The 26456-nt window shown below is 39.1% G+C and overlaps 1 protein-coding gene across 3 annotated transcripts in view; it reads right to left on the reverse strand.

The window, feature by feature from the left end:
- The window catches only part of exoc3 (exocyst complex component 3), a 30845-nt gene extending 6356 nt beyond the window's left edge, over nucleotides 1-24489 (reverse strand). Inside the window, exons 1-11 of one of the 3 annotated variants that reach the window (XM_059945355.1) lie at nucleotides 24366-24488; nucleotides 23545-23634; nucleotides 20443-20490; nucleotides 17616-17773; nucleotides 16557-16776; nucleotides 12116-12797; nucleotides 8712-8829; nucleotides 7193-7318; nucleotides 3003-3103; nucleotides 1765-1875; nucleotides 595-748 (exon numbers count right to left, since the gene is read on the reverse strand). In XM_059945355.1, coding sequence (XP_059801338.1) covers nucleotides 595-748; nucleotides 1765-1875; nucleotides 3003-3103; nucleotides 7193-7318; nucleotides 8712-8829; nucleotides 12116-12797; nucleotides 16557-16776; nucleotides 17616-17759 — 1656 coding nt within the window. In that variant the 5' untranslated portion in view covers nucleotides 17760-17773; nucleotides 20443-20490; nucleotides 23545-23634; nucleotides 24366-24488. The other 2 variants (XM_059945353.1, XM_059945354.1) reach the window with 2 other exon arrangements.
- Between the last annotated feature and the right edge of the window lie 1967 nt (nucleotides 24490-26456).

Here is a 26456-nt window from a genome sequence, read left to right on the forward strand (position 1 = left end):
AGCATGCATAAAACCAGAAGTCCACAAATTCTCAAGAGGTTCTTTCAATGTTTAATATTACTGTCAAGTCCAATAGTCAGGTGCCAACTTGTGTACTTTCAGAACCATTACCTGGAGAATCTATCTGATGCATATCTGGCAATTAGGGCTATCAGAAATTTACCAAAAAGGACCTGATTAAACACACTTCTAATTTTAAGTGCTTAAACTATTTAATTTAAAAATAGTATGAATAATTTCTAAAGACATACATAAAAAGTAGTCCCTTATGTAAAAAAACATGAGTGTTCAAAAACATGCAGCAAAATGAGTACTGATGTTTATATCAATTACAGTACAAAATGAATATTGGCTAAATTTGTTGAAAGCTTCTCTGCTCTCAGCCCACTGTATCACACAAATGGGACCATTGCTCAACTTTTCATCTGAAAGATTATAATTCTCACATGACAGCATTCCCTTTGTATTATACATTTGGCAAATGGAGTTTGAAGTATGTATTTTAGAAATAGAATATCACTCAGTACATAAGCCCTTTCTAAATTTCATTCTACATTTTGTTTCCAATTAAAGAGATAGTTTGTGTACACCAACCTCCAAATCAAGGAACACTTCATCTAGCAGATAGGCACACCCATCTTTGGCAATATTATCCAGAGTCCCCTCTATTGTTGGCTGATTAGGATAATGGTCTTCCAACTCTATCTCAAACTTTGTGTATTTCCTCTTTAAACTGTTGAGTGATTCTCTGCAATGTACAAAATGAATAAGCAATTACATTAAATCATGAGGTCCTCCTTTGGTCAGGGTCACCCATGGATAACGTGACCTAGTCGTCGACATGATCCGCACTATGATAGGGAAGCAAGCTGTTGCCCATGCAGCAGGCTCCCCCTCCGTGCAACTGACAAATACAAAGGAACAGCAGAGACCAATACTGTTTGGCCCCAGTGGCTTGCACAAGTTGTCAGTCAGCCTTTAACTCAATGTAGGACTGCCTTAGGGACTTCAGTGCCAGAATTTTCCCTTGGGGTTTACTCATGAAGCCTTCCCCATGAGTGGATGTAGTCGCAAGGCAGTGGACTACCACTTGTTGAGATCAGTTTCCTTTTAGATCACCTGCCAACTACATTTGATAAGCCCGATATGCCCGAAGCAACTGGTTTTAAGGCATTAGTAACTCATTTTTGCCTCTCTCCTGTCAGTAGAAATGGTTCCACCAGGCTTAGTAGCTCGGCCATATGTGAAGGCCAGGAGTTGGATTTGGTTGTCAGAGGCTATTTAAGACGCACACCATTGGAGATTCTCCCCACTACCTCCTCTGGCTATGACAACCTTAAGGAACCTTACATTAACTATGTTGTTTTACAAACAAGTTTTTATTCAGTTCCTCTCACCTCTTCTACCATGTTCCCCACTGCCATTGAGCATAAATCATTCAATAGTAGGTCTTGTTCATTTCATTATTATTAAGATCTATTTAACTGTTAAAATTTAAATAAACTCTTTAAAGATCGACAAACCTATTAAAGACCCAAAAGTGCTTATACACCTGCATTTGACTCCCAAAAGCGTACCATTCTGCAGAAAGGCAGTATTTTTAAACTTCTGTGGACCTCCTTAGTATAGCTTAAACATAAACATTACAGCACCACTATGTTAGTCACCATGTAATAAGTAAATAAACTGTCATACAGCAGCTGTGCAATTAAAAGAAACTATTCATGACCATACTGTTTTGCAAAGAAATAAAACCACATTTACTTGAAAGTTTGGCAGTTGTTAACAACTGCAACCATATACTGAATGTAGAACTGAGGGTGCTGACGATCCTTCAAATGGTCATCTTTATATAATGTCACCTCTTCCTTGTACCTGACAAAAAGTAAAATCCATTATTTTAGCATTCAGGATCTATGACTTTATGTAATATAGACATATCCCAACAGTATCTTCTTTAAGAAATAATAATTTTCCAGTTCCATCTCATTGACTCTAAAGGCATTTGCTTGTCTCTTTCTAAGGAAAAGTCTCTTGAAAAGTCTTTACCAGTAACCTTGATACAATTAAAATATTATTCCCCTTCCATTTCTCCAGACAACAGATAAACAAGATATAGTCATGTATTCTAAAATATTATTCCCTATGCTCAATGTATAGTTTAGCCATTAGGTGTAGCTATAAACAAAATATAAAAAATACTTTATGCTACAAAATTTCAACATCAAAAGCATCTACAAAATATCTTTGCATAGTTTATAATTTGCTATCAGTGCATTAAACTGTAGGGAAGAGGTTTTTCATTTACTGATGACACCCTACTTTTAAAGTAAAATGTTTGGATAAAAGTGAAGGAGTATAGGAAAATGGATCCGGGCTGAATAATGATTTCCAAAATCTCTCCATCACTTCTAGCAGTGTTTGGAAGTACAAGCCTGCCAATTCAACACAGATAAGAATACAGGAATTTACCAAAAACTTCACTGTGCTCTACTCCATTCACAGATATATTCTAACTGAGACCAGTAATTAATTATTGCATTATCTGGTAACCTTCAGTGTACTGAGATAGTCAAAAATGGCTACATACATTCATGCACTCTACTAAAATGAAAGCAGGTGTGATTAAAATGCTTTAAAAATCTTCAGAAGAATGCAGACTTGAGTGACTGAGAACTAAGGTATTCAATCTTTTAAAAATGCAATATCTTAGTAAAATTTAGCAAATCTGATTCATATCAGACATTATAAAAAGGTTACTTGTAACTAGATACTTCCATGAATTCAAGATTTGTTGGAATCAGCCTAAATCTGTAAGACATTAATAGCATTCACACAAAAACACTGATTGTCATTTTCAGTCATATTTGAGAACTAACAGTGGCACAGACACAGCAGAAAATTGAGAATCACTTTTGCAGGTATCAGCAGAATACCAGAAACAAAACTATATTCATCTCTATCATTCTTAAATGATCTCTCTTTATTCCATTTGTATTCACCTGCTCAAGAAAGAATTCATTTGCTGAAGGCACAACGCTAGCACCTTAAGTTTCAGATCATCACTGATTTGAGCAGCTACCTGTAGATTTTGTTCAAACATCTGAAACAACAAAAGTGCACATTAATCAAACACTCTACGTATTTCTAAACATTTACACTCCTACGCTGCAAAACTGTTTAGCAATATGAAGAAATTGCTGGCCAGTGTAAGAGGGGTCTGACTAGCAGGACCATATACAGTACACTTGCTCACTTATACTTTTCTGTCCTGCAGTAAGCATATCAGATTGCACTGGACAAAGTATAAAATATAAGATTCCCCACAATGATGCCTAGGATAGCCCTCACAATATTGCTGAGGATACAGCACTTTGGAGATGAGGAAAGACTAATTAATGTAGGTTGGTTGATTCCCTTGGAGTAGAACAGGCTGTAAGAGGTGTACAAAGTTCTGAGGGCCATGGATAAGGGAGATAAAAGAAAACTCTTCCCCATGGCAGAGTTTTCTATAACTAGGGAGTGTAGATTTAGGAGTAAAAGGTTTAGAGAAGATCTCTGAAAAACTTCTTCACCCAGAGGGTACCTGAAATCTGGACCACACTGAAAACTAATTCCTTAGCATCACAAACTGAATTATTGACCAGAATATTACATGCCAAAGCAAAGGCAGATGTTATTGAGAATTCCACAAGGATTCTTCAACATTTGTGAAGTGTACAACAGAGAAATGACAATAATGAACAAAGTTCAAGCTTATTGTGTAAAATGAAATGCAACTGGAAATAAGCCACTGTTTTAAAATGAGCATTACAGGCTTTGAAACAAACTTCAATCAATTAGAGCCAGTCTAATTCAAGTGAAAAATATCACTAAAGACCCAGCGTTAGACCAAAAATACAAGGAATAGAAATGGAGTGAACCACAATTCCTCTTGTGTCCCAGCCACCATTCAACAAAATCAGGCTAATAGCTTTAACTCATCCTTTCTGCACAACCTCATTTCTTGCTTCCCAAGAATTTCAATATTCATTGATAACAGACATAAATATACAAGGATCCAAAGCCCTTAGGGGTGAATACACAAGTTTCCAAGCTAATAAATTCTTCCTGTGCAATCCCTTGTTTTTCAGCTCTTGCTCTAGGTCAGGGGTCGGCAACCCGCGGCTCTTTCATCTCTGCTGCAGCTCCCTGTGGCTTTGGAAAATAAATGATGAGTATTTAATTAAAATGTATTTTATGTTAGTTTGTTAGTTTTTGAAATGTAATTCTAAATTTGAAGATTATGGTGATCTTGTACAATCTAAATAAAATGTGATTTTTGTCGCTATTGATATACGTCACCACTGCCAATGCCTGACACCCGCCACTGCGCGATTTCTTTAATTTTTCGATCCAAGGTAGGCTAACTATGGAGAATTCTAAAAAAAAGAAGTGACCGAAGAAAACAAACGTTTAATGATACGTAGGTAGGTTCATTTGCTTTCACTGCTGACGAGACTGGTTTACTGGTATGCTTAATATGCAATGAGAAACTAGCAAACAACAAAAAGTCAAATGTCGCAAGACCTTTCCAGAATAAACACGCAGCCTTTGCTCAAAAATATCCGGATGGAAATGAGAGAAAAAAAGCCGTTTCGGAACTGATGCGGAAGGTTGATCTGAGCAAAAATAATTTCAAGAAGTGGATGAAGTCTGGAAAATCAACTACATATGCTAGTTTTGTTGCCACTCAGGAAATAGTCAGGCATGGGAAGCAGTTTACAGATGGTGAATATGTAAAATAATCTTTCATTAAGATTTCAGAACATCTATTCACGGACTTTAAAAACAAGAGTGAAATTGTGCAGAAAATCAGGGATATGCCCCTCTCTGCAAAGACTGTCAAAGACAGAACCATAAAAATGGCAGAAGACATCACAAGACAGCAAATTAAAGACATCAATTCAGCTGTGGCCTACTCAACTGCCTGTGACGAGTCTAAAGAAAAAGGTGATATTGAACAAATAGCGCTGTTCTGCCGGTATGTAAACTCTGCCGGGCCACAGGAAGAAATGATTGAGTTGATACCTCTAAAAGGCCAAACACGGGGGGAGGACATCTGTGAGGCTGTCTTGAATTGTTTAAGAGCCAAAGGAATAAAGACCACCCACCGGGTGTCAGTAGCTACTGATGGGGCACCAAGAATGACAGGAGCGCACAAGGGATTTGTGACTTTACTGCAGAAGTCGCTGGACAGAAAGCTGCTGAGTTTTCACTGCATCTTGCACCAAGAGGCACTGTGCGCTCAAACATTTCCTCTGGAATGCACAGAAGTAATGGATGTTGTCATTCAGATTGTCAATAAAATAATGGCAAAAAGATTAAATCACCGTCAATTCCGTTTGTTACTGGATGAGCTGGAAAGCGCATATTCTGATCTCCTGCTACACAACAAAGTCCAGTGGCTGTCCAGAGGGGAGGTGCTGAAATGCTTTGTCACGTGTCTGGAAGAAGTGAAAACTTTCCTAGGCAGCAAAGGGCTCACCTTTCCTGAGCTGGAACAGCCAGAGTGGCTGGAAAGCTACACTTCATGGTAGGACATGACAGCGCACCTGAACACGCTGAACACAGCTCTTCAGGGGAAAGGACGCACAGCCCTGCACATGTTGGAGGATGTTTTGGCATTCGAGCGCAAGTTGACAGTGCTTGCCAGAGATTTACAGAAAGGCACATCGTCTCACTTCCCCAATTTGAGAGAGTTCAAACAAGCTCACGACATGATAAATTCGGAGTATTTACATTCTGCAATCATCGCAATGCAAACATCGTTTGGGAAACGCTTCTGTGAGTTCAGAGAGGAAAAAAACACATTATCCTTCCCGGTCACTCCCCTAAGCATCGATCCATCCCTACTGAATACGACTGCATTGGCAGGTGTGAGTCAACCTGATCTTGAGATGGAACTGGCCGACATAGCCGACAAAGACATATGGGTGTCCAAGTTTAGACGCTTGACAACAGACCTTGAAGATGTTGCCCGTCAGAAGGCCGTTCTTGCTCAGAATCACAAATGGAGTGATATTGAAAACCTCCCCAAACCGGACAAACTTGTGTTCGAAACATGGAATGCTATCCCCGGCATTTATGTAAACATGAAAAAGTATGCGCTTGGAGTCCTGTCGATCTTTGGATCCACATATGAATGTGAGGAGGTGTTCTCCAACATGAACTTTACTAAAAACAAACATCGCGCATGCCTCACAGATGACAGCTTGCGATCCTGTGTAAAAATGAAGGTGACGTCATACAGCCCTGATGTGCAGACGCTGTGCACTGAGGTCCAGGAGCAGAAATCCCATTAACTAAGTATGATAAATATTTTAATTGCCTACTATTTTACGTATATTCATATTTTTTCATTGTTCAGTGAAATAGTCCTTTTATTTTTCAGGTTGACAGCTGGCTGACGTTATTTTTGGTTTGCTGCTGGCAGACAATTTAAGTTTGGTGTTTTTCATAAATACAAGAAGGACTCAAATAAACATTGATTATTTTACTTAAAAGTAACCTTCAACCCAAAGTCTTTTTTTCGGAGTTCAAAATGTTTTTGTTGCATGCAGAAATGTAATTTCGTTTTCTCTGCAGGAGTTCATAGATTTCATAAATGCAACACATTATAGTTTGCTTATACATAGCATAAAGGCAAAAAAAACATTGTATGCAGTGTTATTTCAATTTAAATGTCAAACAGGTATTGTGGCTCCCAGTGTTTTCTTTTCTGTGGGAAACGGGTCCAAATGGCTCTTTCAGTGGTACAGGTTGCCGACCCCCTGCTCTAGGTTCTGACCATGGGAATGCACTGCTTAAACAGGATTCAGAGGCCCCTCCATTATTGAGGGTCAACCATGGATGCTGCATCCTAATTGTGTATGTGATATGCAAGCCAGAGCAGTACGATATGGAGAGCAAACTGTTACCAATGTAACAGGCTCCCCCTCTCCACGCATCTGATGAATCCACGGGAATGGCAGAGACCAACAGTCTGGTGCCAGTGGCATTGCAGGAGTTGCCAGTCAGCATTGAACTCCTTGCTGCATCTTATGTTTCTAATTCTTACAAAATCCAAATCTCACCTTGTTTATTATTGGTAGCAGATCAAAATAAAGAACATTTGAGTATTTGCGACAAATATAAATAAAGTGCAATATACCTGAAATACAATAGCTGGCAAAGTAGTTTGATAGTAACCATCCTGATCTGCTTCTGGCTCTTGATCCTTTCTCCAATCCTTCTTGTCAGTTTCAAGTGCTTTCCGTAGCCATCCAATAATATTGGACTGTAAAATGGAATTCTTATTACTTTGCCATTCTCATGGACTAGCTAATGCATGAATAATTGATCAGAGACAAGCCATTAACCAATGCTGCAAAAACTTAAAAGCCAAACAGAGATGTGGAGCAAGAGATGATCCTGATCAATAAACCTGCTGAGCAGCTTTCAAAGCTTTCAAATTAAAACTTACTAACTGGGATTACAAAACTCTCAAACGGAATTACACACTAAATATTTTTAATTGCGCTGAAGGGTGATCAATGTAAGAAAACCTCCTAAGTGCCAGTGTGATCCTTAGTTTCTAATCCACTTAAACAGCTGTCATTGTAAGTAAATTCCATATTCTCAAAATTAGCAGAAGCTAGAAAGGTAAACAATAAAAATGAGAAAAGATTCAGCTGGAGGGTTTCAGAAAGTATGATAATGCAAATGCACATGCAGTTGACAAATAAACCTGTATAACGGCAACGTGGTCATAAAAGTACAACTGAATGCAACCAACTTTTAACAAAAATTTCAAAATGACAATGAATTGAATACCATGATAGGGATTTCCTCTAAAATGTTAAGAGTGATACATGATTAACAATCACTTTCCAATTGTTTCACGTTACTGCAGAAATTCCTTCAGAATCATCTCATTATGAATCACCCTTGCACCCCTAATATGATTACAAGATGCAAGGGTGTGATGTCATACCTAATTCAGTGCTCCTTTTGGAGCTAGGATTGATGGTCCTTATGACACTAGTGGACATCCTCACTCTAACACAGGATTGGGATTCCCTATCAAATTAAGTTCCTTGTCTAACTTTCATGCCTCTGACAGCACCAGCCACTGTCACCCATAATTCCATCCCACCTTGAGACCCAGCTTCCAAACTATTGTGATCTAAACACCCTTTCCCTATCTTCAGTCACAATGGTCTCAACCCATCTCCCAACTTTTCTTTTATAGTCAATCTTGTCTAATCACAGCATAACTTTCTAAGCACATTATTGATTTTCATCCAAATTTATTTGAGAATTCCCTTGACTACCTTTACACCAAAGGTTTATTCATTAAAGGATGAAAGAGTATTTAATGAAAATCCAATCTGCTTGAAAATGTTCACAGGTCAAAATTGATATTGAATGAAAACCAAAACCAACCCTCAACTACAGATTTTAGACATTCATCTTCTAGATGCCCAAACCCCACTTGTCAGTGTACACAACAAAATTTGTCTCCCAATTAAAGATATTTCATAACCAGTAACAAAACAGCATTTTTCCAAGTTAAGACCTCTTAAAATTAAAGGTGTTGTGTCACTTTACATTAGGTTGGCTACCAGTTAAAATGGTCCAAACATCCATTCACTCCATTGCTCTTCTCTTTTTATTAGCTGTATACTTACAGTGAGGGTTGTCATGTATTTGCTGAGAAGTATATTGGCCACATCATTTGAAAGTAAGGGTTCCAGGGACTTCACATCTACTTCTGGTGCAAGATCTGGGTGCCCCATCATATCCTCACTAGACAGAAAATACACCAAAATATAATACACAATTCAAATCAGCAACCCAAACCTAGGATAAAGTTCAACAAACTATTGCCAAAAAATTTAGCAGCTTTCTACGACTATTGTACAAACCTCAGTTGAATCTGTAGTACTCCAGTTTTGAGCATCCCACTTCAGGAAGGATAACCTCATCTTTGAAAGAGTGTGTTGTAGGTTTTCTGGTTAAATAGGAACACAGTTCTAACTTACACCTTTCCCGTCCATTTATTAGCTACTTATTCTTGCAACTTGCTGACTCCCCAAGAGTGGGCCAAAATGCAAGCTTGCCATACTGGCAAACTTAAGAAAAATGCTATGATTTTATACAATACACAAGTAGAGATTGAATTAAGATATATAATATTGCAAGGTTTACACAGAAAGAACCCACTTTCCTTAGTAGAAAACAGAAATTTAAGTTAACTGGTAGAAGCAGAGGGGAACTGAGGGAAGACATTGTATTTTAAATGCAGAGACTAGTTAGGGGATGGGGTCTGGAATTAATTACCTGAAGAATGGTGCAGCAGAAAACTACAAAACATTTGAGTGATACCTAAATGTGGTCCTAAGTTGCGTGTAACCTACAAGACCATGGACAGAGGTGGTAGTGAAAGTCATCCAAATGAATGTCGTCTTATATGATTGATTTACAGTGCCTTAAAAAAAAGTATTCAGCCACAAATATTTTCACATTGCAAGTCTCTGCAAGTCTCATTTTCTAAATTTAAAAGATATTGAAGCAGGTTTTTGAGCTAACCTACAAAACATTATGCGTCAAGTCAAATCAAAAGAAAAATTCCAAACCTATCAACAATTTACTAAAACTTAAAGACCAAAATTGTGAGGCTGATAAAGTATTCATCCCCTTTGCAATTACTACGCTAACTTTCCTCAGGTGCTATACTGTAAATCACATGATTTTTTAATGTAAAACATTGGCAAATCACTTGAATAAATACTCTTTCTCTCTGAATGGTCCAACAGTATGGTAGATGTTCAACAGACCAAACCAAAATGTACCCAACAGAGCATTAAAGCCAAGTTAGGGAAATGATATTAGGGAAGCACAAATCTGGGGAAGTTACAAGACCATCTCAAAGACATTAAACATACTTCAGAGTTCAGTGCAATCCAGCAAGAAAACATGGAAAAAAATATGAAATCACAGCCACGATGCCTGTCACACCGCTACTCTAAACTTAGGCTACACACTAGACCAGATAAATTTGAAAACGCCAGTTTCGCGTAAAAATAATAAGCATCTACACTATGCATTTTTAAAAATATCTCCGTCCACTTCGAAACGGAGATTTCAGTGAATCTCCTCCTACTGCACGTGCGCAGGACACATCTACCGAAAACAAGCAACATGTTTGGTGTCCAATCTCGCCGTGAAAGTGCGCATTTGTGCAGTTACAGACTAGAAAAACTTAAAACGATGGACAGCTGTTGGCTCTCACACAGGAGAACTTAAAAGTAAAAAAAAGACAAATATTGGAGCGTACGGAGGCAACCGACAGGGAGTTCACGGATGGATTGACCCGGCTGACGACAAACAATGAAAAACTGACTAACTCTTGTTAAATGTACTCTTGTTAAAGCACCTTGTTAAATGTATAAAACATATCTGTATCAGTGTTATCTTGTATTTCCATACAATGTTACATGAGGCTGTTACACATCTATTGTCAGAGAAGTACTTGCATATATAGGTAAACCACCTTCATACGAGCAAGGACAGAAATCAGGGCAAAGTGAGTATATTTATTTATTCAGTAAGTTATGGGTCAAAGTATTTGGTGAATACATTTCTAACTCTTCTGGCGTCAGTCTCGTTGCCATCTCTTCTGAAATTGTTAGGTTGCGTTAAAAAAAACAATGAAATAGCGGGCTGCCGTCTGACAGCGTTTTCAGATTTCTCTGGTTACCCCGTCCACATTGCTCCGGCCAATCTGGCGTTTTCAAAAATACACTCTTTGGAGAGCGTTTCTGAAAAGCTCTGGTTTTGTGGGACGAAAATGCCGATTTAGCATGGATGGAGGGTAAAAACGAAGAGAAAAAGCTTCAGTTACGGATTTATCCGGTGTAGTGTGGATGTAGCCTCAGTCGCCAGAGAAGAACGGCACTTATAAGAGAGACTACTGTGATGCCAACAGTCACTCTCTGTGAGATGCAGAAATCAGTGGCTACAACTGGAGATGAAGGTCTTGGCTGTACAATCTTCAAGACCTTACATAAAAAAGGTGTTTATGTAAGAGTGGTAAGGTAGAAGCCCTGGCTCTAAAAAAAAGCATATCCTTGACCTTAAAGACTTTGAAAAGCATCACTTAGAAAATACTGTAAGAATATGGAAGGTCTTCACCTCAACACTATGCGGTATGTGTGTTGTAAATCTAATACTGTATCAGCCAGGTAACACCATCCTTACTGTAAAGTATGATGGAAGTAGCATCATGCTATAGAGATGCTTTTCAGCAGTAAGGACTGGAAATCTGGTCAGGACTGATAGGATGATGAACGCTGCTAAGTACAGAGATTGTGGATAGCCTCTGCCAGAAAATATTAACTGGGGAGGAAGTTTGTCTTTCAGCAGGACAACAACCCAAAGCACACTGCCAGAACAACCGGGGAGTGACTTAAAATGAAAAAAAATTGATGCCCCTGAGTGGCCTGGTCAGAGTCCTGATGTTAATCCAATTGAACATCTCTAGCAAGACCTCATTGCTGTCCACTGCTGCTCCCCAACTAACCTGATAGAGCTTGAGAAATTTTGCAAGGAGGAATAGGAAAATTTTGCTCCATCACATTGTCCAAAGCTAACAGAGACTAATTCAAAAAAGCACTACTGGCTATAATAGCTGTGAGAGGTGCTTCACCCAAGTGCTGAGCAAAGATGGATTAATACTTTTGGATTGCTGACACATCCATTTTTGAATCTTTAATTTTTCCATGCTTTACTATTTTCCCTGTTTTTTGGTCTTTACCGTGAAAAAAGAACCATGTAATTCACAAATAGAAAAATCTAAGTTCAATTGATAAAAATTCTTGGTTGTTATACTGATTCACATGAACAAAGGATTGGAGACAGAGTACCTTTACAAGGCACTGTATTATCCTTCTCAACTCCATTCGCCTGACTTCTCCCTATAACCTTTGACTCCCTTACCAATCAAGAACCTATCAACCTCCGCTTTAAATGAATGGTGTTCTTCTGTATTGCAAAAGGACGATGTCAAGCAGTGCAAAAAACAAATTCTCACCTCTTGTATGTATTTAGAACCCAAGTCAGAAGAGAAACAATTTCATTTGCCTCTAGATCCTCAGAAGCAAGTTCTTCCACACGTGCCACCAGTGCCTCATGGTACAAACTCTGAAGCTTTCTGAAGATGTTGTAGTGAGGGGGAAAACACTGCGCCATCAAGTTCTTCATAACTAGCAAGTCGTCAAGAACATATTTGCGTGTGAGCTCCAAGTGACGCACAAGCCACATTTTATCTAACTCTCGTGTATCAGACTGACTGGCTTCAATCCGATTTGCAACAGTCTGTTCTAAAACTGCAAACAATTTGCTTTTCCACTTTTTTGGTCTGCCAGGAGGAATGAACCCAGTCTGCTTCTGCCGGTCAAGCATTCTCTTATCAATTTTTTCTTCTCGCTCAATGATTCGAACCATTGAGACAAGCTGGGCAGGATCACTGCGGACTGTTACTGAGGACCTTTGCACCAGCATCCAAATTTGCTTCCCCATTTGCTCAGAGAGGTTCTGCACCTCAGTGAAATAGGCCTGAATTAGTTTCATATCATGCGTATTCTTGCTATCCATACGATATTGCTCATACATGAGATCATCACGGGAGCACTCCAGGTCCATCAGTTTTCGGTGAGCCAAAAGCAATTCTCCGCGTTCAATTAGTTCATAGGCCTCTTGCACAATCTCTGGAACTGAAAACAGATGAGTAATAATAGTTGGCACGTTGTCGTAGGATTAGCAATAATAGCGCTGGGAAATATGGTTAATGTTCAAAAGTACCTTCTATTAATGATCATAATTTCAAAGTAGTTTATAACATTTGTAAACTACTACGGTTACAAGAGCTCACAAAACTCACAACACTTTCTCAAGCAGAGGACTGAAGTTGGGACATTTTAAATTCAAAACCCTGAAACTAATGGATCAAATAAACTGTCACTGCCGTGCTAGCCTATATGATGTTAAATTTAAATAAGTAATAACAAGCAATATAAAATAAAGAAGCATCTCCTATTCCTAAGTAACTTATGGCAGTGACCAGAGCTCACCGTTTTATCCCTTGCTGATCAGTGGTGTTTCTAGGATGTGGAAGAATGTAACAGTAAAAACACAATTTACCCAATTTGCATGTGGAGACTATCAAATCTTGCTCTTATTTTAAGAATTTTTCCCACAAATTCTTAGCGAATTAAGAATAATGGTTCATATGCTTACCACATAAAACTTGGCAAATTTTTAAGTGAATTGCAAATAAATACATTTATAAATTACTATTTAGTTTTAGATGGAATACCATTTCCAATTTAAACTCTGGGAAGTGTGCAGAGATTAATGTGAATGATGTATTTTGCTTCCAAGGAGAAATTAAAGTAGGAATTAATCTACTAAGAATAAGCTTACAGGAAGATTTAAGGTGACCAAAGCTAGGAGCTGAAGAGTAAGAATATTCAATATTTGGAGTGCACAGGCAAAGAGGCAAATAAGGTGGGGTGGCATTGTTAGTAGAGGATGAGAAAACAAAAGCATAAAGAGAAAGGTTAGAGAAAATAAAATGGGATAATTAAACAAATACTTTATGACTTTACAGAAGAGGACACAAATTTGAAACATCAAGGCAAATGTGGGGGGAGTGACCAGTTCCCAGGGAGGGGATGAGAGTGGTTGCCCTCGGGGGGGGTTGGGGGACAGTGGCTGCTGGTTCGATCTGTGCTTGAGCTTCAGTTATTTAAAATTTATATGACTCTATATGGTATGTCTAACATTGCTGACAAGATAAACGTGAAGTGGGAAATACACAGTAAATAAAGCACAACAAAAAAAAAAGCAAAACTAAGAAAAATGTGAAGACAGTAAGACCAAAAGACATAGGAGCAGAACTAGGCCATTTGGCCCATCAAGTCTGCTCCACCATTCAATCAAGGCTGATCCTTTTTTTCTCCTCCTCAGCCCCATTTCCCAGCATTCTCCCCATAACCTTTGATGCCATGTCCAATTTCTGCCTTAAATACGCCCAACGACCAGGACTCCATAGATGCACGTGGCAACAAATTCCACAAATTTACCACCCTCTGGCTAAAGAAATTTCTCCACATCTTTGTTTTGAATGGATGCCCCTCTATCCTGAGGCTGTGCCCTCTTTTCCTGGACTCTCCAACCATGGGAGACATGCTTTCCATATCTACTCCATCTAGTCCTTTCAATATTTGAAAGGCTTCAATGAGATCCCCCCCCATCCTTCTAAATTCCAACGAGTATAGACCCAGAACCATCAAATGTTTCTCATATGATAACCCTTTCATTCCTGAAATCATCCCTGTGAGCCTCCTCTGGACCCTCTCCAATACCAGCACATCTCTTCTAAGATGAAGAGCCTAAAACTGTACACAATGCTCAAGGTGAAGCCTCATCAGTGCTTTATAAAGCCACAGCATCACATCCCTGCTCCTGTATTCTAGACCTCTTGAAATGAATGCTCCATTGCATTTGTCTTCCTCACCACCGACTCAACACAGTTAACCTGCAAGTTAACTGTGAGTGTGCTCTGCACAAGGACTCCCAAGTCCCTTTGCAACCCAGAATTTTGGATTTTCTCCTCATTTAGAAAATAGTCTGCATCTTTATTTCTACTACCAAAGTGCATGACCATGCATTTTCCAACATAATATTGCATTTGCCACTTTCTTGCCTATTGTCCTAATCTGTCCAAGTCCTCCTGCAGCCTACCCATTTCCTCAACACTACCTGCCCCTCCACCAATCTTCATATCATCTGCAAACTTGGCAACAACTTTCATCATCTAAATCATTTATAGACAGCATACAAAGAAGTGGTCCCAACACTGACAATGTTATTTAAATAGTGATAGATTGAATAAATACTGTTACACAAAGGAATACAGGTATTTTAGTGCACTAATCAATGAAAACTTTCAATCAACATTAGTGAGATGGCCAGCAGTAACTTTCAAGTACAGGAGGTACAAGGATGTCCTGCTATATTCAAACAGCATCTTGGTGAAGTCATATCTACAGTCATGTCTACAGTTATGGGCTTCTTACCAAAGGAAAGAAACATCATCTACAAAGGGATTGCAACAAAGGTTCATTACAAAGAGTTTTAGGGTGGCAGCTCTGTTATATGAGGAAAGAATGGGTTAACTAGGCCTATATTTACTAGAGTTTAGAAAAGAGAGAGCAGATCTCATAAGCATTCAAAATTCTGAGAGGCTAGACAGAGTGGAGGCAAATTTCACGTTTTCCTTGGTTGAGTATTCTAGAGCAAGAGGACAAAGTCAGAGTAACAGAGAAGGCATTTAATGCTGAAGAAAGAAATCTATTCAGAAGGTGAACCTGTGGGATTCTGCAGAGTGGAGCCTAAGCCTCCGAAAAGATAAAATAACTAGATAGATTAATAGATGCAAAAGGCATCAACGTGCAGAGGAATATCACATTAAAACAGAAGTGATTGTGCTGAATGGTTTCTCAAAGGACCAAACAGACCACTAATGCTTCCATTTATTATTTTCCCAAAACATAACCAAAGCTACCACATTTAAGGTAGCAGGATCAGAATGGAAAACAGAACTCTATGCAAAAAAAAAGCACAATAATCTGGAATTACTTGATTGAAGGAAGGCTAATGGAAACAAATTCAATAGTAATTGATTAAATGAATTTGAATATTTGCCTGGGGAAAAGGATTGTGGGTAAGTGGGATTATTTGAATAGCTCTTTCAGAAAGGCATACTATTCAATATGCAATGGCCCCTTATTTTGTAAATTTTATGATGTAAAATTTACATCATAAAATGTTCTACAAACAGAACAAAATCTATGTGCATTATCTTCAACACAAAAGATTCTGCAGATGCTGGAAATCTGGAGCAACACACAAAAATGCTGGAGGAACTCAGCCATCAGGCAGCGGCAATGGAGAGAAATAAACAATCAACACTTCAAGCTCAGGCCTCTCACCAGGACTGGAAAGGAAAGGAGAAGACACCAGAATAAGGTAGGAGAAGGAAAGCAGTACAAACTAGCAGCTGATAGGTAAAAACAGGCAAAGAAGGTGGTGGGTGACTGGGGGAAGGGGGGATGAAGTGAGAAGCAGGTGGAAGAGGTAAAGGGCTGAAGTAGTAATCTGATAGAAAAGGACAGATGACCATGGAGAAAAAGAGGCGGGGAGGACCAGGAAGGAGGTGACGGGCAGGTGAGGATGGCAGAGACAATACTTCAAAATAATTTCATTTGCCATAGGTATTTAAAACATATTGATATCATGAATGTCATTTAGAGAAAAAAAACAATTCAGTTAGAAAAAAAATTGCACTGTCTAATCCACAAGGAGCTCTCACCCCAAACTACCTCCCTACCCACCACCACACCCCAAACAACCTCATTTGCAATTTTACATGAATGGGCATTCAAGGATGTCTAAATGATAGAAATTACCCGAAAAAATGTTCTTCAGGTTTTCAACTGCAGCTGCCAGCTGACTATGTTGAACCACAGCATCTTTCACATCCTTCAGGTTCTCTATTGTGTTAATGCTTTGTCTCCAGTCCTTACTGACATCTGCCAAGGAATGCTGGATGTCCTTAACATCATTCAAAGCATTGTGAAGCTGACTGAGCCCAGTCCGTACTCCATCCAGCTGAGACTGAATAGCTGCCTGAAAGATAATTAAGAAATGTGTGCAAGGACAGAGACAAAACTAATTCCAGAGCTTGTGGAGAAAAAATTCAAAGCTTAAAGGTACCACAAATTAGCCTAATTTCTGACCAGTTTGATGTTCACATACATACAATTCTGAGTATTGCACACAAAATGATGCGTTTTTCTGTTCATCTGCACAAAGCTATATATACACACACATATTAGCGGAAACACCCTTTTCACATGATATAACTTCTGCATGATTTAAGGCTAAGCAACTTCTTGATCATCTGTGTATTAAGCATTAACAATGAAGCACTGAAAAAAATACAAACCACAAAATAAAAATCATCCAGGTGCATTTAAAATTTAGATTATCTTAAACATAATTAGCCTGCAATTGTAATTAGAGGCATAAAATGGCAACTTACGTTAAAAATATTCTTATTAAATAAGAAAAAATATTGAACAAGTTAAATTGTACTGTACAGCAATTAAACAACTTAAGTATTTAAACTATACTTTATTCGCCTAAGGCAGCTTTTAAGTGGATTTTATTAAAATCAGAAAATATTTATTATTTAAACAAAATATCAAAAGCAAGGCAATCTGTTAAGATAGTGAAATAGCTTTAAGAAATACCTGGACTAAAGTCCTGAATTTGTTGCTTTTTGTCAATGTTGTCCCATTGGTGGAAAATATCAGACCTTCAAGCAGTCACATTTGATACAGAAAATTGACTAGTTACTGGTAAAGTTACTGTATATATAGCAATGCAATAGTCACATTTGAGACTTTTGTTTCTGTTATATGCAGATGCAAAATGAATGGTTCCTCTTCACATAGTGTACATACCTTTAGTCTGGCTTCCACAGAGGCCTTCTTCCGAGCTTCTCGTCTGCGATACTGCTCGACTTTGTCCAGCTGATCAGGTCGCTGAAGCATTCCAGCCACTCGCTGCGCAGCTGTCGATACAGCCTCCCTATCAGTCTCCTCCATGTTCAGAATGTCTACTGCAAGAGCATTTACATCTTTAGGGGTATTTATTTAAGTCAAAGTATATTTTATATATTCTAATACTTTGTTACTACATGCCATTTCATTTAACCTTTCGTTTTCTGCATGTCTCCCACTGGGAAAAAAAAGCTCTTTATGATTGCCCATTGGGTTAGGCACCAACAGGCAGACCTGTCCTTTGCATCTGTTATCCAACAAGCCAAACTTGAAAAGCATAGTAAACTGCTTACAATAGTACCACGAAAGCGGATTCTAGTTTATACTCACAAAAGCCAAAAACTTTCCTGAAGCTCCTTGAACATTTTTCCAGCTTAAAACCAAGCCACATTTAGCAAGTAAATGCCTAATTAACATATCAGAAGCTTTCTCAGAAATGTTGTTACTTATGGATGGGAAGTTGTCCACAGTGTTTTTGTGGCAAGACACAGCAGTAGTTTGCCTGGCCTTTCTTCCATGCAGATAGTGATTCTGCCCAGGTTGGGACCCGGCTGGATTCGAACTCAGGAGCATCCGCCTCAAAGACCAGTGCTGATGCCACTACACCACTGGCCAGCCCTCCTTAGATATGTCACTTACAAAAACTGTAGTCAGACCATTGCTTTCATCACTTTCACTCTTCCTCTGAGCAGCATGGTTCTCCTTTGATCCAACCGGAGACACAGAGGCTGACACCAACACCCATTTGCCCTCTATTCTGTACAGCACAGACAGTTCTGGTGTCACCCAGTACCTTTCTTAATTTGCTTTCAGTTGACTCTGGTGGATGGATCTCCAATATAGTCATAGCTGTCTCAGCCACTCACATCCCCACAATGCTGCCCCTTCTGTTTTTAACCACATGTGGCTTGTTGGTTGTTGTATATTATGAATGTCATTCCCACAGGAACTACCTTCTCACCAGTACAAGTTCTCAGTTGGATATCTGCAGGCTTCAGTTCAATATCTTTGAAATGCTGTCGAATCTGCATTGGTTTGGTGCATGTGAGTCCATACCAAATGATAACATGATTTGTTCGGCCAGGACTATTTCTGTTTAGATGTTGCAATTTTATTCACTTTCATTCCAGATTGCAATACAATTGTATCTCTGCATTTCCATTGATACAGCTATTTCAACTGCCATTTTAAACATAAATTGGGCTTTAGTCAGGAGCTGTTTTTGAATGCTTTGTTAGATTCCACAAATTAAATGATCTGTCAGTGCATCATTAAGCTCATTACCAAACTGACGATGCTCAATCTCTTCAGTTCAGCCACATACATGGAAATGGACTCCTCTTCCTTTTGATTCTGCTTATGAAATCTAAAGCAGCCTGCAATCAATGATGTTTCTGGTTCTAAATGTTCCTGCATTATTTTTACAATACTGTATCAGCAAAGCTCAGTTAAACATTGAAGCAAACAGTATGCCTTTAAATCCAATATGCTCAGCAAAATTGGTACATTTTCATTTGCTATTCCATTTGCTTAAAAATACTGCTCAATTCACTCCATATACAATATCCAGATACCTGTTGTGTAATGGAACATGTCAAGCTTTCCAATTTAGACAGTCATTTCTACTCTTTTTTAAAAAAATTATTATCATCCAGTTCTCACTGTTTATGAACTCACGAATTCTTCCATTTTCTACCTTTTAAAATAAAACTCGACGGCATCTTTCCTTCTGAAGAATGCATGCTGCACTGCTTTTTGTTTAACCTTGAACATCACACTGCGCTTCCACAGGCAGGTACACATTTCAGGTTCATTTTCAAAATACCTTGTTGCTACTTTTGGGTTTTGTACAATTGAAAACATTAAACTAATTAAAAGAAAGACACAGGAGCCAAGAAATGCGAGTCTTAGCTTATGTTTACTTTAAGCAAGGCACAAACAAATCACATGGTTGAGTATTGATGCATGCAATTCATTTATTTTTACATATAACCCGTAATGAATTATTTAAACAACCAAGAAGCTTAATCAAGTAAAATATTTACTATATTACTCAAACACTGAGATAAAAAACATATGTTCTTCTAATTCAACACTATCCTTAACTCCTTTAGTTAATCATAAGACATTGGATAAAAAAGACAAAAATAAGACAATATAGAAAGGAAAGTAATTTTGTTTTCAAAACCAGCAATTTGCATTGTATAAAACAAATGTACTTGTGAACCATTCTTAAAAATTAGTGCATGATACACAGTTGCACTCACCCTCACTCAATCTACATTTTGTGGATAAATTGTTTTTAATTTTTTTCTCTGCTTGTAACCCAGTGTAATAATAAATGCCTGCATTCATCAGCAAGATAATTGTACGTAACTTTATAATTCAGCTGGAGGAAAGTTCCTTTTTTCTTCCCATGCACTTCTGTTACAAACATTAAATTCCACACGTTGCTTCCAGTTAGTGTACCATATTCACATTAACAATGTCAGAAGGCACACTGCAAATGACACCTTTGTTTGTACAATGGCTTCACACTAAAAAATAGTCCACTAAGAATCACTGATTATAACTATTGTTTAAAAAAGATAACATTTTAAGATACTCTGTGCTTTAGTAATTCCAAGTAACTCCAAAGATAATCGAGAATTACTTTTGTTTTAAATATAAAAATGTTGCACTGGTTTAGATCAAATAAGGTGTAAGATTTGCAATGCATTACACTCACTTCAGTTTCCTGCTAATTTCTGGCGACTTCTGACGCTGCAGTTTCAACCTGTATTAGAAAACACAGATGTCAATTATTTAATACTCATATAAAGCATTATTACAATTTGAAATGCATGTTATCCTCTTTTTTTGCTTCCAAATCTTGACTGTGCCATGATGTACAGGCTTCCTTTAAGCACTCACACTGTATTTAAATTAGGAGCCTCATTCCACCTGTCTTGTAGTCTTTATTGTTTTACAATAATCTGGCTTTCCAAACTCAAGCCCAAATCAATGAACATTGTACTGTAGCGGTGTGCTACACGCAGCGCTAAAATTACGACACGGAGTCGGTAACTGCAGTCGAAGGAAAAAACTTTATTCGAAATCTTCAGCCTCACTTTTAAGCCTCCCTCAACCTGCCCCCCATGGCGCAGAGGCTCCAAAGCTCTGTGCTCGCAAACCCCCGTAGGCTATCTAATTGTGAGTCGGTTCGGATGTGCCAGGAAATGGGTCGCCACAGTACTATACCCAATTTTGCCCACTTTTTGTCGAGATGTGACAGAGCACTTAATAGATTAAAGAAAACCTCGCATGCCTGTTGTTGGAACGTCTTGGTTATTGTTTGATAGCAGCAGGGTGTGTGCTGCTCTGCTTCTCTCTTCCCAGTTAACTCAGAGCTGTAGACACATATTACAAAGTTTTACAAGCAGCTCACGTGTTCCATGGGGAAGGGTTGGAGGATGGGGGTGGGGTTACCCTTCTAGAAAATGAATGGCATCACAATTTTCATAAAGTAAAGTTGCATCATCTGCACATAAATCAAGTTGATAAAAATTAATTTAAAGCAGATTATGTTTCCTTCCATCCTCACCACACACACATCCAAATTCCATGAGAACGAATTTTAAATTGCATCTCAAATTTTTCAGTAGTGATTTGTGAATTCTGCCAAGGGAAACTTCCACAGTCCAAATGGCTGTCACACAGGGAATACCTGCAATATCATTCCTGAACATGCAAAAAAGCTTGTTAACAAAATACAAAAATGCATATAGACAAACACAAAGCATATCTGACTGTACATTTTAGATAATAAAAATGATATTCTAGAAAAATTAATTTCTTCCTGCAATTATATTTCTTGTACACTCATTTTAAGTTGCCTTAATTGCAATAAATTTGTAATATGTCAGTTGGTAAAATTAAAAATCAAAATATGTTTGTAATAGTCAGAATACAAAAAACATTAGGACAGTTCGGGCCCAGGGCTAGACGGGACAGACCTCAGATCCACTATGCTAAGACAAATAAAATTCTATGCACATCAGTTTTAAATCTCTTGCCCCTTATTATGTAGTTAAATTCCAATGCTTGTGACTCTCCCACAAAAATGCTCATTCAATGCACAGGAAATAAAAGAGCTCTGAATGCAATCCAACCCATCATGCATATCAGTCGTCACTCCATTCACTGAGTTCACACTAAGTACTTTTCTCACTCCAGTCATTCTCTCTGTCCCCCTCACCTGCTGGCAGAGATACAAAAGATTAAAAGCACAAACAGTACCATCTGTATCTAGAGTGACTTCTATCAGGCACTTGAATGCACCTCTCATGTGAGATATGAATTCCTGATCTCCCAATCCACATTGCCACAGTCCTTGCACGGCACGTTTACCTGCACTGTATTTTCTCTGAAGCCGCAACACTACATTCTGCTTTCTGTTTGCTATTTACTATCTCAATGTGCTTGTGTGTAGCATGTTCTGTCCCATGAGTAGCAAAAGTTTTCACTGTGACATGTCACATGTTCATGTGACAAAATAGTAGACCAATGTTTACTACAATTATATCATAACCTATGTTCATGTGTATTTTTAATAAAAAGTATCCATTCTTGCCCCCTTACCTGCTTATCCTTCTGCTCTCAGTAAACAGTGAACATGCATGTTTCCCTACGTTTTTTGAGGTCTCACCATTGTCACACAATTAGAATAAACTGTAAATTGAATACTGCAAGAAAAGCCAAGGGCAACATAGTTCAGGATATTAACCACAAACTAGCTTGGCTTGGTGGTATAATGTTTTCAGTTTCGAAGGTAAGTAGGTTCAATAGCTGACATAGAGCTTGAACAAATAAATTTGCTTGACATTTGAATTCACCCTCTGGGGAGTGCATTCCTAGAAGTGAGAGGTTCCTAAGGAGAAAATAAACCAAGGGCATGTCCATCTGTTTTTATGACATTAAGTCTCCTAAGTACCCTTTAAGAATGTCTTCTCCACTTTGCTGGTAAAGAATAACTCATGAAAGAGCAATAAACTCAGTCCTTACTATTTGCTCATCCACAAACTCACACACTTATGTACCTAGAGCCTTCCCCTGTCGTATCTACATGTTGGGGGAGTTCTGCCTGCTACTTCTAGTAAAAGGACTGTGTAGCCAACCTTTCATTGATTCCTGACCAATAGACCATAATCAGTAAGGATAGGCAGCAACTCTCATGACCATGGTTAGATTCTGCTCTAACTCCATCAATGTGTTTGCAAACGATGCCAAAGTTGACCGTACCTCAAGCAACAATGCAAGGTAGTACAGGAAGGCGATAAGAGAATTTAGTAACATGGTGTCCTGAAAACAACCTTCCCCTCAATGTCAACAAAAACACAAGAGCTGGTCACTGACTTCAGAAAGGGAATGTCAATGTCTAACAGCTGTGCTGAGGGTGAAAGGGCTAAGAGTCTCAAGTACCTAGGAGACAACATCAGCAACAGCCTGTCCTGGTCCAACCATGTGGATGCCATGGCCAAGAAAACAGCAGCCTTTAGAAATCTGGCTTCTCCACATCAACCCTTACCAAGTGTTACCAATACATCATTGAACACATCCTATCCAGCCGGATACATTACAGCCTGGTACTGCAACTGCTCTGCCAGTGACCTCATAAACAGCAGAGTTGTGGGCACACCATACAGAAACCATCAGCCGCTCCATAGACTCTATCTATACTTCTCGCTGTCTCAGAATAGCAGCCAGCATAATGAAAGACTCACCACCCCAGGCATTCTCTGTTCTCCCCTCTCCCATTAGGCAGAAGATACAAAAGCATGAAAGCACGTACCACCAGGCTTAAGGTCAGCTTCTACCCTATTGTTACAATGATCCCTAGGAAAATAAGGTGGACTTCACATTCTACATCATTTGAAGGTTGCTGTGGAAACAAAGGAGATGCTCAGCAAGACCCCTCCCTCCCATCGCCATCGCAGTAATCTTAACATCTGCAGAACTATTTTAATCATTTGAATACATTTATACACAAGAGGTCCTAAGTGATATCTTCATGTTTTATTATCTGCTGGAAATGTGCGTTTCTATCACCTGCGAACAACGACTGTGCGTACAAAATACAATACACGGCAACGGAAAGCATAATATCCCAGGACCAAAACAGCATGCAGTGCTGGACTCGGAAATGTTAACATAACGTTGGTTACTAACAAATTGCACGACGAGTCCCGCACAACAGAATTTGACAAGATGCGCAGAAATCTGAGAACGAGGAACAGCAACAAAACAACATCAGAAACTAAAACTCTAATGGACTGCAGCGATTATCAATGGAATTATAATCCACCCTAGTGCCAAAGGATGTAGTGGTACACATTGTGTAATACTGGGTAATGAGACCGTAACAATGTACTGTACAGTTATAACGCTGAAATGGCAACAACAAACTGCATTAGCAGATTTAGCCAGAGACGACTGCAGCTCCGCACGGCTCTGCTGTCACACCAGAGGGCTACCCTTCCACCAAACGCCAAAGACTGAGGCCGTCCTGTCCCTGTGGGGAATCTCCTCGGTCCCGCTGGCCCTGCATCTCCCCGAAGCAGCAGGCCGCAGGTTCCCACCCAAACTCCGCCCCTCCATCGCGAAGCCGCTCACCTGGCCGGCGCTGTGTATACGAGCTCAGTGGGAGACACAATAACGGGACGGAATGAACGTCGGACTGACCAGGGCAGCGCTCAAAGCCCCGCCATACCAGCCGACACCTGTCCTTCCGGAAACCGCAGGGCCTGCTGGGGGGCGTAGTTCGTGCTGAACTGCAAGTCCCAGAATGCCCCGCGATAACATCCACCCGTTTCGGTCCGGTGGAACCAAGGCGTGTGTGTATTGATGTGTCAGGACATGAGGTCAGGCAACATTAGGGTGTTGGGAGTACTGCAATCGTAAAGTCTTCAGATTTGGTAGATGGAAAATGAATGGGCACATATCTTGCGTTGTTTAATGTGCAGTATAATCCCGTGTACCCCTTTAAATCCAAGCCATCTCCAAGGAGCGGTAGTTCTGAAAGGTGGCGTCCATTATTGAGAACCTCATCATCCAGGACTTGCCTCTTCTCATTGTTACCGTCTGGAAGGAGGTACAGAAGCCTGAAGGCGCACACTCAGCCATTCAGGAACAGCTTCTTCCCGTCTGTCATCGGATTTCTAAACGGACATTAAACCCATGAACACTACCTCGCTTTTATTATTGCTGTTTTTAGCACTATTTTTGTTTAACTATTTGTTATACATATATATATACACACGTTAATTAATTTATTATTTCTATATTTATCATGTATTGCATTATACTGCTACCGCGGTTAATAAGTTTCTCGACTAATGCCGGTGACATTAAACCTGATTCTGATTCCTCCATGGTTTCTGTGCCGGTGGTGTATTTAAGCCTTAAAAAAGATCAGGATGAAGAATGATTGAAGATCAGTTGCACAGGAAGTTCAAAAGATCCAGTGACAGGTCGTAAAAGTGTTTCTATTCATGCTCCAAAGTTCCAGATGACTATATTTTAAGGAAAGATCATCAAAGAAAGTATCAGTATTCACATCTGAGATGGTTGCTGTTATTTTAGCCTTGGAATGGGTCGAAGCAATCGCTCTGATAATGTACTTCTGTGCAATGAGTCATTCTCAGTCTTGACATCTATTAGAACAGGCATTTCAAACTGTAGGCCAGACATTTGTCTTGAGATTGGACAAATCTGTTGAGGCTGTAGGGTCTGGGCTTGTGTATGTGATGCACCATCAATAACTCTCGGAGACAGGAGGTAAACAATAGGCTTTTATTAGCCGCAAACATGAGCACAACATCTTGGAGACTGAGGGAGGAGCAGTGCCTCCAATCGCCTTTATAAAGGGTTCTGTGGGAGGAGCCACAGGAGCAGTTAGCAGAGGGGTGTGTCCGGACAGGTATACACATAGTTCACCACAGTATGTATTTCCTATGGGTGGTTAATGGATACAGGGTGGCTGTCATTCTTGCCAAGCAATCATTTTAAATTAAGGATATAAATGTAGTGGTGCTGTTCCATAAAGGTGAGATGAAAATCATAATTTAAAGGTTCATTCAATCACCGGCCACAAAGTTAAGATAAGGAAAAGAAAGGATGACATTTATATAAAATTTAGAGGATGGTGGGAACTTAACTCGGAGAAGGGTATAAAAAAGGGAGAAGTTACACTTAAAACATTTGCGTATTGGACATACTAGATTGAATAATTCCTTATTCAGAATTAATATGCATGATGCAGGCATTTATAGGGAATGCAACATATATCATTTGAATGCAGTTCCTATGCGGTGCAAAAGAAACATCTAATTGCTAAATTGATATCTTTGGGACAGGGACAGGTTAACATGGAAAGTTTGTTAGCATATACTGCCGCTGTAATGTATATAATTGCGTATTTAACTTTCTGAAAACCGTTGGACTTTTTGATAATATTTGAGCTTTCAGAGGGGGCAGGGAGTTCAGCAGGTATAGTTCCTGTCTCTTTGTTCCACACTCCAATCAGTAGGTGGCGGTAATGCACCTTATGTTGATCTGCCAACCACCAGTAAACTTTACAGGAAGGACTGTGTCTGTGCCAAGCTTTTACACCAACAATTCACCTTAGATGTATGAGAGTTACTCAGCTTCAAGCGGCCCCTCATGCAGTCTCTGTAAGGTTCTCCACTATAAGACAACCAAATT

Source organism: Hypanus sabinus, chromosome 20 (genome assembly GCF_030144855.1).
Source record: "Hypanus sabinus isolate sHypSab1 chromosome 20, sHypSab1.hap1, whole genome shotgun sequence".
NCBI classification, from domain to species: Eukaryota; Metazoa; Chordata; class Chondrichthyes; order Myliobatiformes; family Dasyatidae; genus Hypanus; species Hypanus sabinus.